A 12,618-nucleotide genomic window follows, 5' to 3' on the forward strand; every position below is an offset into this window, starting at 1 on the left:
AAGTCGTTTTTTCACCGACTGTGCACAAGAGGTGATTAGTCGATGGCGTGTATGTTCCTAATGAAACAATGGACTGGAATCGACAATTTCCTGATTTACTTTAGTCATTAAATTATTCTTCGATTTCTGTTTGCGGGATCTTCCGTTGCTATGCTCAGTTCTCTGAAAGTTCCTTTTGACAAGTGTGTCAAAGTGGTTGTGACTGTATTTCTAGGCTATATGTTGAGTAACCTGGCAGACAAGAACATTCGAGTGTACTGCATTGTCTCTCTGTGCATGTTGCATGCAAAGTTTCTTTGGCATGAGGCATATATGCTTGGTCAGGTTTTGGTCATGCTAGTTGCAGGTGTTAATGTTGGTTGACCTCTGCTCCAGGTCGAGCTCAACACCTGCTACTGATTTCAATTTGGTTGAGGCAGAGCGGAAGGGTGGGTGTAGAACCAAAAGGGGGTGGGGTGGGGGGTAGGGGGGGGCAGTGTTTGGTGTATGAAACTTATGTACAGACAAAAAGTATATGTACTCAAAGATTTTTATTTCCACTCCATCAACATTTTGCTGCGTCTCGCGATTTGTTTTTGTTACTGCTCATCCTGGTGCTTGTGTTTGCTGCAGGTCAAAAGAGACGATTGCGACAGATTGGTTCCTTTTATGTAGATCATAAACCAACCATGTATGATAGCTTTTAGTTATCTTACCTCTTCTTCGGAAAATATATATCTCTAATGCTAATGCAGCTTATTGCAATCTTGTATTGTAATATTTTCAGATCTTATTCTATGGCAAATAATGTGTGAGGTTTCAGATTCTGTAATTTTGTTACTGTTCTAACGGAGCATGGATCCATAGATGTGAAAGGGTTGCATGAATATTGGCCGGAATGGATCCATAGATTCTGTAATGTGCTACTTCTTATTTTTTTGCAGATTCTTACTTTTTTTACATAAAACCAGGCTTATTCTTTGTTTGCCACCAAGCAAAAACTGATGGCACAACCTTACAAATAGTTTTACACGAACATGGCCATTGCATGCATCACAGGTTTATAGAAAAAAAATCGATGCTTACATTTCTGAATTGTTTTCACCACCCATTCTTCTTAATTCAACAATTGCTTTCTTTCTTTCTTTTTGGGTGATACTCTTGGCTTTGCTCAGTAATACCTATGAAGCACCGATACGGTGACACCGATACCGCGATACGGATACGGCGATACGGGATACGGCAATTTTTAAAAACATCAATACGGCGATACGGCGAGTATATAAATAATTAATAAAATCGCATGTAATAAAACAAACATAATAGAATGTGTGAGATGAGATCAAACATCTTCATGCTAAATTTCTAAAACCACTAGTTTAGCTACACATAGGGATACAAAATTGCATTGTTGTGCTATACAAATAAGCACTGAGAGTGGGTTTGTTTCTAAACGGGCAGCATAGTATTGATTGGAGTAGATACGATGCAGCTTCCCTAGCAGTAGGCAGTACAGTAGCATCACACATCAGCAAGCAAGCAATACCAAGCAGCAAGCACACATCACTCGGGCCGGCGAATCAGCCAAGCACACAAGTAGTCAGCCAAGCACACAGGAAGCAGCAGCCAAGCACACAGCAAGCAGTTCTTCCGACGACGGCGGAGAAGACTCCAGTAGAGAGTCAGCCGAGGCGGCGGCGTGGCGAGTCAAGGCGCCCGATTAGGCTCATCGGCTTCTTATTGGGGTTGGGGCTGGCGGCGTCCTTCGCGTGTCCCGCCCGTATCCTGCCGTTTCCACAGTGCGTATCGAGTTTATTTTCTTTCTTTTTAAATCTAAAATCGGGATACTCCTGGGATACGCGTATCGGAGCCGTATCCTGCGTATCGGAGTATCGACGGCGTGCAGTACGCCGATACACCAGTTCTGGCCGTATCGGTGCTTCGTAGAGTAATACATGTTGATTGTCGTTCGATTTTGTGTGAAGAAACTTCATGGAAGATATGTTTATTAGGGCCTTACGGAACTTGAAGGGAAAGGGGATTGCACATTGTGTTGTTGGCTCCTGCAGTGAAGATCACCCCTATCGTTGGCTTGTCTCCCCATGTCAGCACAATGAAGGGCACGAAGCGCGCCTTGGCTGGTTAGGTTGTTGGTAGCTCGGGAACAATAGCGGTTAGCCGTGTTGCAACTCGATTGTGGACCAGGTTTAGTATGACCATCCGTTTGAAAAATGTGACATGGGTTTAGGGTTCGGATTTTAGGAATTGGAAGTTCAAGTTGGGATAATACTATACATAGAAGTTCAGGGTTTGGAACAAACTTAACGCAAACCTTTTTCTCTAAGGTTACACGTGCGTTGCACGTGCACGATTACTAGTTAAATTAATTACCAATTACTCTAATCATTTTGTATTGTTACAATGCTTTGAACCAAATCATTCGCACTTAACCATATCTTTTCAGTCGTACTAAGCATGCCACATTCTTTCATTAGAAATTTTATTGCACGAACGAGGGCACACCACATATATTAAACCTTCATCATTACAAAAGATATGCCATCACCAGACAGACGATTCTGCGTCCACGTCATTACAACCTTGCCCACTAACCTATGCTTCCATCCATCAGGACTATTGCCTACCCAGCACGCGCATGACCACATCGGTCAACAGCAAAACAAGTATGGCCACACCGACGATCAGGTTCGCCACCAAATTGATAGATGCAGCGTCCACCCCGGCGGTCCCCTGGCGCCCAACGAACTGCGTGCCCTCCGCCATGCCGTTGTGCTGCACCTGTGCGCCGTGCGGCAGCTGCATGTCTTGAACTCCCACGCCTTATCCTGCTTCCTGCTGCTGTGGCTGGATTTGCGCCAACGGTGGCGCTGCAGGGCCAAACGAGGCCAGATGGTCGGCGTACGCTTCCTGCCACCGGTACAAATCGCAACCCCCTCGTGACGTCTGTATTTCACCTCCGAAGACAACAAAAACGATGAGATAGAGCAGATCCCGGCACTTGTAGAATCGCTCATCGGCGTTCCGCCCCCACCGAGCTACATATGTGGGCAAGGCACGATTGGCAGCGGCGCTTGGTCACCCCCTTGATTCGCGTCCACCATCTCCTCTCGCGCTACTCTGCCTTCCTCTCTAAATTTGGATCTGCTCCGACGGGGTAGCTGGTGCCGTACTTAAGTGGCGGGCGCGGGCTAATGAGCCGCCGCCGATACGTCATCCCTCCGTTTGTGCCTCCTGTACACCTTACTACTGCGCATAACGTCGCCGCTACCCTCTAACGGCCGTCGCCCCGCTAGATGCAAATGTCATCCCACTCCCACTGCTCCTGACATTAAATTATCCGTAGACCACTGTGCCAAAATACCTCACGCGCTTGTTCTCCCAACCCCGATGAATGCCCACCGATTCCGTGAGCAGGCGAGGACGAGAGCTCCTACGGATTTTCGCCAAACCATGTGCATGCCATTGACACCGGACAAGAAAGAAGCAGGGTTTTTCTTCTTCTTCTTCTTTTGGACAGGATGACACCTTCAGATATATCAGGTTTTTCATCATTTGTCCTTGGATCAGACTAGCCCTGCGACAAGCTTACCAAAGCGGTTTCTTTCTTCTACCCTGGCCGAATGTGAGCGAGCGATCCAGCTTCATGCGAATGCCAGGAAGAAGAGGAGCAGGGCGAGGAAGGCAGGCTCTACGGCTCGGGACCTTGTGTGCAAGCCCGCTGCTGCCGTGTCCATGTTGCTCGTGCCTGTTGGACCCAGGCCGCCAAACCCGGTGCCGGTAGCCCCACTGGTGGTGTCCGTCCCCGTGCCGGTTCCTCCCATGCCGCCGGTGCTAGTGCCGGCACCGGGCGTGAAGGTGCCTCCAGTTCCCCCTGTTGTGCCTCCGATCCCAGTCCCAGTCCCGGTCGGAGTCGTTGATGTTCCAGCAGCACTGTGTGATGAAGAAAGAAACTGTGGTTAGCAATCCTGATTCGACGATTATGCTGGTTCTAAAAATGCAGCATATGAAACCCCAATCGGTTGGTATTGGAGTAGTAGTTAATTCAAATGAAGAAGTAACAATGTAGTACCTTGCGCTTGAGGGGTAGGAGCAGCCTGAAGAACCTGCATGTGAGCAAGACCATGATACAATTATATAAGAAACTCAAGAATCCAAATAGAAATAGCACTTAAGGATCTACTTGACACACAATTAAGTACCGTTGGCTGATTATAATATTCAAATATCTTTGGCTGAAAGTATATACATCAGTAGCACTTAAGTATCCAAAATTTAAAATTATAGGAGTTTTTAAAACTATTTGCAGAACGTTTAGAGAAATAGACACGACAGTTTTACTCATAAGCACTAGTAAAGCTTTGATAAACACACTAGTAACTACTGCCTCTGTACCAAAATACAAGAAGTTTTTGCAAGTATGGAGGGAGTACTTGCCTGGCAATTTCCTTTTCTTGCCCCTTGACGTACTGCAGGGCGCAGTTGGGTCACTGACAGGTCGGCCAACTTGCTTTCGGGCCCACCTGTCAGTGGCCCAACTGCGCCCTGCAGTACGTCAGAGGAGCCTCGTCCCTCAACTGAAATGTGACACTGACTAGTACAGTAATATAGACCAGAGTGACAGATCTTCTACAGTAAAGACCATTGCACAGTCCACGCATGCAGTGGCAGTTGCTCAACGACAGTCAGACAGTGAATTCTTGAACCGGAATGCAGGAGCAAAATCTAAACGGTGGGCAAATATACGCGAGGAGCCAATGAATCCCTTACTTGGGTCGGTGGAGATGATGAGGGCGGTGCCGCCGAAGTCGCAGGTGGCGCCCATGGCCCTCTTCTTCTGGAAGTAGCTGTTGGCCGCCCAGGAGCAGTGCGCGACGACGTTGTTGGGGTTGTAGCACGGCCCCTGCTCGTGGATCGAATTGCAGTCCGCCCCCGCCCCGCACGCGTAGTCGATGGTCTTCTGCAGCGCCGCCTGCGGCTGCTCCGACCTGCACACGCAGAAATCTGCCAAGCAGCACCAGCAGCCAAGATCAGTTATCAGCGGAGCGCGCCAGCCAGAGGTCAAATGGCTGGGAGGAGTACTAGCAATTAAACACAGGCGTTTCCAGGAAAGCTGGTGCGTTTCCGTCAGTTTCTTCTCTTGAAATTATGGCAAAGGAATGTGACAAAAGCAGCACGGAGATAAGAACAGAAAGGATGGGCGAGAAGGCCGTTTTTTCCATTGGCACCTTGCTGACAGCAAAGAAAGAAAGAACGGAATATATGCTCCTGATAAAGGTTGTGAATGCTTTCCATTGGCACCTTGCTGACAGCAAAGAAAGAAAGAACGGAATATATGCTCCTGATAAAGGTTGTGAATGCTTTTATTTACTTTTGGAAAATGGACCTGGGAATATATGGCACATCTAGAAAAAATTCCGTGAAGATGGAAGAAGAACAGGACCTAGGCATGTGGCTGGCGGTCTACCATCTCCTCCCTAGGCATGGACGTGGGAGAAGGGAATCTAGCAAAAAGGTGAGAAATCATAGCCAAAGTTGAGCATAAATGCAAAGGCTGGACTCTTGCAAAAAAAGGATGATGAGCAGATCTTTTGATCTTTCAAGCATAATAGCCACTGATGAACATTATAACAAGAATCATCATCAGTGCTACACCATTCTGCTGGAGAAAAAAAAATGAAGAACAGAAGTGCAGTGGCTCTAGACAGGCACCGAAGAAGCTGAAGAGAAGCACCGACGGCTCCAGATGTCAAACTTCCCAAACAAAATAGACAAGGAGTCTTTGCTTATTATAGACTGCTGGCCCGGGAAAAATCCAAGAAAGAGGGGAGAAATGCTAGAGAAAGACCGGAGCTGCGGGCGGCTCACCGGAGACGACGAGGGTCGAGGACAGGAGCAGCAGCGCGGCCACCAGCAGCGGCGCCTCCATGGCGAGCTGGAGAAGGCCGGAGCAGAGGAGAGCGCTGTGGAGAGTTCCGGCGGAAGAAGGGGCTGTGCCTCGAGCAGGAGATGGGAGGAGGGGAGCGGAGAGTGGCAACGGGGGTGCGGGAGTGTGCTTCGGTGTGCGATGCGCCGGGTGCGCGTGGGTTTTTGACCTGCCACGGGAGCGTGCGGAGTTTTATTTAGGTGTTTTGTAGTAGTAATCCTTTTTGTATCAACGGTCGCAGACCTGTGGCCTGTGGGAGACTGAGCCGAACCCACCACCTTTGCTCCCTTTTGCAGTTTTGCCTGCCTGCCTTCGCCTGCCCACCGCGAAATGCGTAGGGCTCGGTAAAAAGAATAGTATGGGTCGGGCTGTTTAGTTTTAGAGAAAGAGTACATACGAGGTTTATTATTGCCTAAAACCTAAAAAGTGCAGCTGTGCTAATTAGTCTTACAAAAGCACACGCTCTCGCGCGCCGTCCGATCGTCATCTTGCAGACGCGCGCATCGATCGGTTCCGACCGCTCGTTCCATCGACGCGTGCGCCAGGTGGCACCTGGTCGTGGCGTCGGGACGAGACCCGTTGGGCGTCCAAGCGGTCGTGGGTCCCTCCAGTTCTTTCTCCCTCCCCACTTCCGTCTCCTCCCCGCTCCATTTCGAAACCGCCCCCGAGCACAGGGAGCGCACCCATTTCCTCCCAAATCCACCAAATCCGGAGCAGCCGGTGGCGGCGCGGCGATTCGGCGGCCGTCTTTCGCAGTAGTGACGAAGGGACAGCGTGCGCGGCGTGGAGGGAGGGGTTAAGCGGCCAGGTGCGCGTCGGTGCGGCGACCGGGGCCACACCACTACAACCGCAACACACAGAAGCCGGTGGCGGTGCGGTGATTCGGCGGCCGTCTTCCGCCGGCCTGTGTGGAAGGAATAGCGTGCGCGGCGTGGAGGGAAGGGTTAAGCGGCCGGGTGCGCGTCGGTGCGGCGACCGAGGCCATACCACCACAACCGCAGCTCACGGCAATCGGGGGCGGAAGGCGCTGCAGTACTGGAGACGGGCCGAGGAGGAACGGCGCGCGCGCCTTCGCCGTGCTGTTCGCGTGGAGGAGCAGAATCGCCGTGCTGTTGTGGCGCGGAGGGTAGAATCGCCGTGAGCAAACCTCCAAGGTCAGTCCACCGATCCAATTCTGTAGGCTTGTCAGATTCGCCGAGATTTGGGCGAAATTGATGAGTATTTGGTGCTTTGATGCATAGGTTAACTGATTAGGAACAGATTAAGCACTTGTTTAGATTAGTTTTTGGGATTGGGTACTGGTGAGATAGGTTTTGGTGATCCTTCAATAGGTGTCGCAGTGTGTGGAGTGAGGAGGAAGGAGATGTTCTCGTGCATTTGGTTGTAGGTTTGCTAACTTGCCAAACAACTGCTCACATAGTTGCCTAGTCCCTTTTGTTTGCATGCAACAGATGTACCTATTTTGTGTTTGAACAAGGCAAGGTTTGATGTTGTATGCTCCTTTTTGTTGAAATGTGTTTGTATGAGGTTATGTGCTGGGTTTACGGCACTCACGTTTTGTTTACAGATATGTCCATATGTATTTTTTGCTTTAAGTTTTATGATTCAGTTGTCAGGCTTGCTCAAGTTTTGTGAGGCAGTTGCTTTAGATGCCTTCATCTGTTGCCTAGTTAATTTGTGCAATGACGGCTTGCTCAAGTTTTATGAGTCAGTTGCCTGACATGCTACTATATGTTTGCCTAGTAAATTTGTGCAATGACTGGTTTTGCTCAAGTTTTTTGAGTCAGTTGCCTGACATGCCATCATGTGTTACCCAATGCATTTGTGCAATGTCAGGTTTGCTCAATTTATTTTCCGAGTCTGTTGCCTGACATGCCATCATCTATTGCCTAGTGCATTTGTGCAATGTCTAGCCTGCTCAAGTTTATTGTGAGTCAGTTGCGTGAACACGTGCCTCATCTGGTTTTTTTGCCTAGTGCATTTGTGCAATGTCAGGCTTGCTCAAGCTTCGTGAGTCAGTAGCCTGACATGCCATCACCTGTTGCCTTTTAGTCACGATATGTTTTTTTTTCAGGTACATGATGTGTAACATATTTGTCTTGCTCCTTGTAGTCATGTTTTACTTAAGTTTGTATTAGTGTTGTAAAAATAGTGAAAATCAGATAGTTTACAACCTTTTTCATTGTCTACTTTTTTGTAATTTGTTTTTTGCTTAGTTTAGTAGGAATTTAGTCAAATGAACTTTGTTGGATGATATATAGTTTTTGCAGAATCATTTTTTTATCTTGATGCTTATTGTTTGTCCTTTATATACGCAATAGAAAATAGATGGCTGGGACAAGTCATAAGTCGAAACAGGATGGGCCTACTGGATCAAGTCCTGTTGAACTTGCATCTCATGGCAATGAAGAGCAGCAAACACAGGTGTGCACATCGTCAGGAGTTTTATGTTCTCTTTGTACATAACAGATTTTTGTTTTTTCTTTTCTTTTATTGATTTTTGTGTTTTCCATGTTCCAGCCACAGAGCGGTGCACCAATAATTGGGTACAAACGTCAGAGGCGTAAAGCAGTTGTTGTATGGGGGAAGCGTCCTGATGACACTATTAGTAACGAGAATAGTAACGAGAGCCAAGCTGTAGATGCTGGGAATGCAAATGTTGAAGGTGCAGACGTCGACCAACCTCCAAAACGAAAACGCCAGAAGACGGGAGGAACTGAGGTATTTGCATAGTTGCCTCAGTTTACTAAACATTTGCCCGGCAATGCTGCCTAAGTTGTGTATCCTGTGATGAACATTATTTGCTAATTCCCCTTTTTTTGTTTTTTTCTGTGCAATAGGGTCGTAGGAACAGGGCATCCCCTGCAAGGCTCTTCAAGTTGAACAAGGATTTGTTTAATGTTCAAAAGGGCGTCATCATTGGAAAAGAATTTGGTGGCATTCTAGACCTTGCAGCGAGTAGCATGCCCGGAGATCTTAGCCAATGGATAATGAAGCATTACGACCTTGAGATTTCGCAGATAGTCATTCCAGAAAGGGGGAAGATTCCTGTAGATGCCACAAGTGTCCGTAGGATATGGGGTTTGCCAAATAGGGGCAGGAAGGTGTATTTTGAGAATCGGTCTAAAATCACAAAGGCAATGTACAGTATTTACAATATCACCTCCAAGAACTCCCCATCTCTCACAGCATGGTGCAAGATGATCGTAGATATGGGAGGATCTTCTGATGATGACTTTGTACGCACTTGGCTAGCTCTTGTTTTTTCGTGCTTCCTTGCCCCTTCAACTAGTTTAAGTATTTCCCCAAAAAGCTTCCCTGGGGTCATGAATGTCAAGGGAATAACGGAAACCAATATATGCCAGTTTGTTGTTGATCAATTGAAGCTTGCATTCACTTCAAGGCGTGGCAACAAGAAGGCTGTTTGTTGCTGTGTTTTCCACCTCGTTGTAAGTCCTTCAAGCTGTTTTTCTTTTTTAAGCATCCATTTGTTTTCCTTTTTTCCTATTTTTGCAAATCATTAGCTAACTTAAACTTTGTGTTCTTTTTATTTTTTTCATGATGCAGTTGTTGTATCTAGACTCTTTGGATGTTGATGAGCCAATCCCAAACTTGGTACCAAGGGTTTCAGTTTGGAATTCAGTTTAATTTCCAAAGTTATCAAGAAGGACAGGAAGGCTCCGGGAGAGTACGGCAATTTGCGGGTAATTTCCTTTTTCCATCCTAGGAGACATGTTTTTTTAGGCAACGGTACCATGATAGAGTAGGCAATTCATTTTGAAAGACCAAGCAAGCTAATATAGTTTTATGGGCAACTGCTTTACATATATTTCAAGTAGTTTTCAGTCTTATTTGAACTTTTTTGTTGTCATGCACACACTTGGATAAGCCTTATTAGTTTTCAGTCTTATTTGAACTTTTTTGTTGTCATGGACACACTTGGATAAGCCTTGGATAATGTTACAGGAAGGATTTTGTTGGTACTAATGGTAGCTGTTGTAGTACATTTTGAAATGAATAGTAGACAAACATTGTTGAACATTGTTAGCTCTTTTTTCTTTGTGTGTGCAATTTACATGTTGAACACTAGCAAGTTTCTGCAATAACACAAGCAACTTATGTACTGAAAACTAGCAAGTTGCATACCACTCCTACTTTTTTGGTGCATAATAAATCTTAAGTATCCACTAACAGTAGGCAACAGGAAAGTGGGATAGTGGATGCAGGCAATTTCAGACAATTAGTAGTAGCATTTTTCTTCATTTCCCCACTTCTTTTCATATGCAAGTGCCACAATTATTGTCACTCATTTTTTTATCTTCTTTGATTATTAACCACTAGCTCAAGACGGAGTTTTCCCGGTGTGCGGATGATAGCTTGTTTGGCAGTATGGACCACATCACCAAATTTGTTGCCACAAGATTGCCCGAGTCGTATGACAAATCAGTAAGTTATCCAGGAGCTACTTTTCCCTCTTATTGTTGTTTCCTTTTTCATTGCCATTTGTACTTATCATGTTCTATACAATCCACTTTTATGTTTTGCAGAAGCAAAAGAAGCTCACAGGGTTGGTGCATGAAATGTGTTCCGTAATTTCACATGCAGTGGGGAAGCTTGTGACTGGAATTGGGAGGATAGATGATGATGAATGGGAGGCAAGAGAGGCAGATCCTATTGCTGCAGAGACAAGCAGGCAGCAGTCTAAGAGAAGGCGTGATCGAGTACCAGCCAGCAGAGACAGCTTACCAAGTGAGGAGGAGGAGTTTAATTCCGACAGCGATGACAGTGAGGGAGTTGATAGCGAAAGTGAGGGAGATGACAGGGATGGAGGTAATGATGAAAGCGATAGCAATGGCAGTTCGGACAGCAATGATGGTGATGATTTTGTAAACAAGGAGGAACAAAGTGGCGTTCAGGGAAAACCAAGTAGCCAAGGAGTACGACATGCGGTGGATCACCATGAGGAGGCAAGTGTTGACATGGGGAGGGAAGATGGAACTAATGGAAACAAAGACAATGAAGATGATGAAGAGGAAGAGGATGATGAAAAAGGAGAGGATGAAGGAAAGGAAGACGATGATGACGAAGAAGGTGATGGGAATGATAAAGACAAGGAAGATGATGGGCAGGGGAATGAGGGTGAGGAAGACGATGATGACGAAGAAGGTGATGGGAACGATAAAGACAAGGAAGATGATGGGCAGGGGAAGGAGGGTGAGGATGATGATGATGACAGTGGAGGTGGCAACGGTGGCTCAGGCGGCAATGGTGGCTTCGGTGGGAATGAAGATGCTGGAGGTGAAGAAGTAGACAGCGATGATGATGAACAATGCACGCTGCAATTCTAATTGAAAAGAAGAGAGATAGAAAGCTAAAAGGGTTGGATGAGGCAGATAGCATCTCTGTGAGAGACCTCGTGATGTCAGACATCAAAACTTCTGTTTCCCCCAAACCACGCTTCCCTGTTTTTGAAGTGAAAGAAATGGATGTTTTTGATGACATATCCATGGCAACTGAAGCGAGGAGGATGTTCGAAGAGCTTTTGAGGGGAGAAGATTTGGATATGGTCTTCACATTCGACCCTAAGGAAATATGCCCAAAGTTGATTCGCTAGAAAATAATGAGAGAAATTATTGAACCAATTGAAGTTACAGAACCAAAGAAAGTTCGTCATAACCAACTACCACCACTCCCGCCATCAAAGAAGATGAAGAAAACTGTCAGTTGCATATTAGAGCCATCTGTGATGAATGAAACAACAATGCCTCCGCAAGCATATCGTGCCGAAAATTCCGGATATGGACAAGGGGGAAAGGCAAGGCAGTCAGCCATGAAAAAATCTGGGCCTTCTCAACAGCCATAGTAGGCAAATTCTGAAACAAAAGAGGCAACTCATGGGAATGACAAAACACAGGTGGTAAAGAATACGACATCAAGCTCGGCAGTACTGTCGTGTGGCAAAGATGGAGATGAGGGAGTATCTACAAAGGCAGCTCCAAAGCAGTCTGCTAAATTTTATTCCCAATGTCAAGCAAGTGGATCACATATTCTGGCAACTCAGTCCAAGCAGGAAGCAAGACCAGCTGCTTTACAGGCAAGTCTTGCAGAGGGAACACTTGACCCCACAAAAGTAAGACCAGTTCAACTCCAAAAGGGACCTACACTGGCAGTAAGCACAACAAAACATATTGGAACACAACCACTAGGTGACTTAAATGGCCAACTGCCTTTTTCGTCTCGAGGGAATGTTGTGCAGTCAGTGAATGTTATCCAGAGGGCCAAGGTGCAAGACTTCATGGCATCATCTGAGGCTGCAGCATTAAATTATGCAGGACATCAAAAGGAGAAAGAGAACATCCCTCTGATGTCATGTATGGAGATCAAAAGGATACAGGATGACATCGCTGTAACCATGGGAAAAAGTTCGGAACAAAAGTTGCTAATAGCCCTAGGAAAATTGCCTATCCGGTCAACTGTGGTTGCCCAACCTGAGGCCCCAAGTGTCCCAGAAGTAATATAAGCAACTGGCCAGAGGAACACTTCCCATTTATTTGATGTGGAGGAGTGGTACCATGAGTTCATGCGTGCTAGTGGGAAGACAACCAATGCACTAGAAATCAATGTTTTAGATGTGAGTGAGCTGCTTGCAAGGTGTGTTGATCCAAACAGCAAGAATCCCCAAATCAACTCCACAA

General features: G+C 46.4%; 1 protein-coding gene across 1 annotated transcript; it reads right to left on the reverse strand.

The window, feature by feature from the left end:
- Positions 1 to 3,475: 3,475 nt before the first annotated feature.
- On the reverse strand, positions 3,476 to 6,103 carry LOC119363068 (PLASMODESMATA CALLOSE-BINDING PROTEIN 3-like). The gene is made up of 4 exons (XM_037628373.1): positions 5,866 to 6,103; positions 4,768 to 5,001; positions 4,070 to 4,103; positions 3,476 to 3,930 (listed from the first exon to the last, which is right to left on the reverse strand). The coding sequence occupies exons 1-4, from the start codon at positions 5,924 to 5,926 to the stop codon at positions 3,642 to 3,644; spliced, it is 618 nt and encodes a 205-aa protein (XP_037484270.1). The 5' UTR covers positions 5,927 to 6,103; the 3' UTR covers positions 3,476 to 3,641.
- Between the last annotated feature and the right edge of the window lie 6,515 nt (positions 6,104 to 12,618).

The sequence above is a fragment of the Triticum dicoccoides genome, chromosome 2B, assembly GCF_002162155.2.
Source record: "Triticum dicoccoides isolate Atlit2015 ecotype Zavitan chromosome 2B, WEW_v2.0, whole genome shotgun sequence".
NCBI lineage: Eukaryota > Viridiplantae > Streptophyta > Magnoliopsida > Poales > Poaceae > Triticum > Triticum dicoccoides.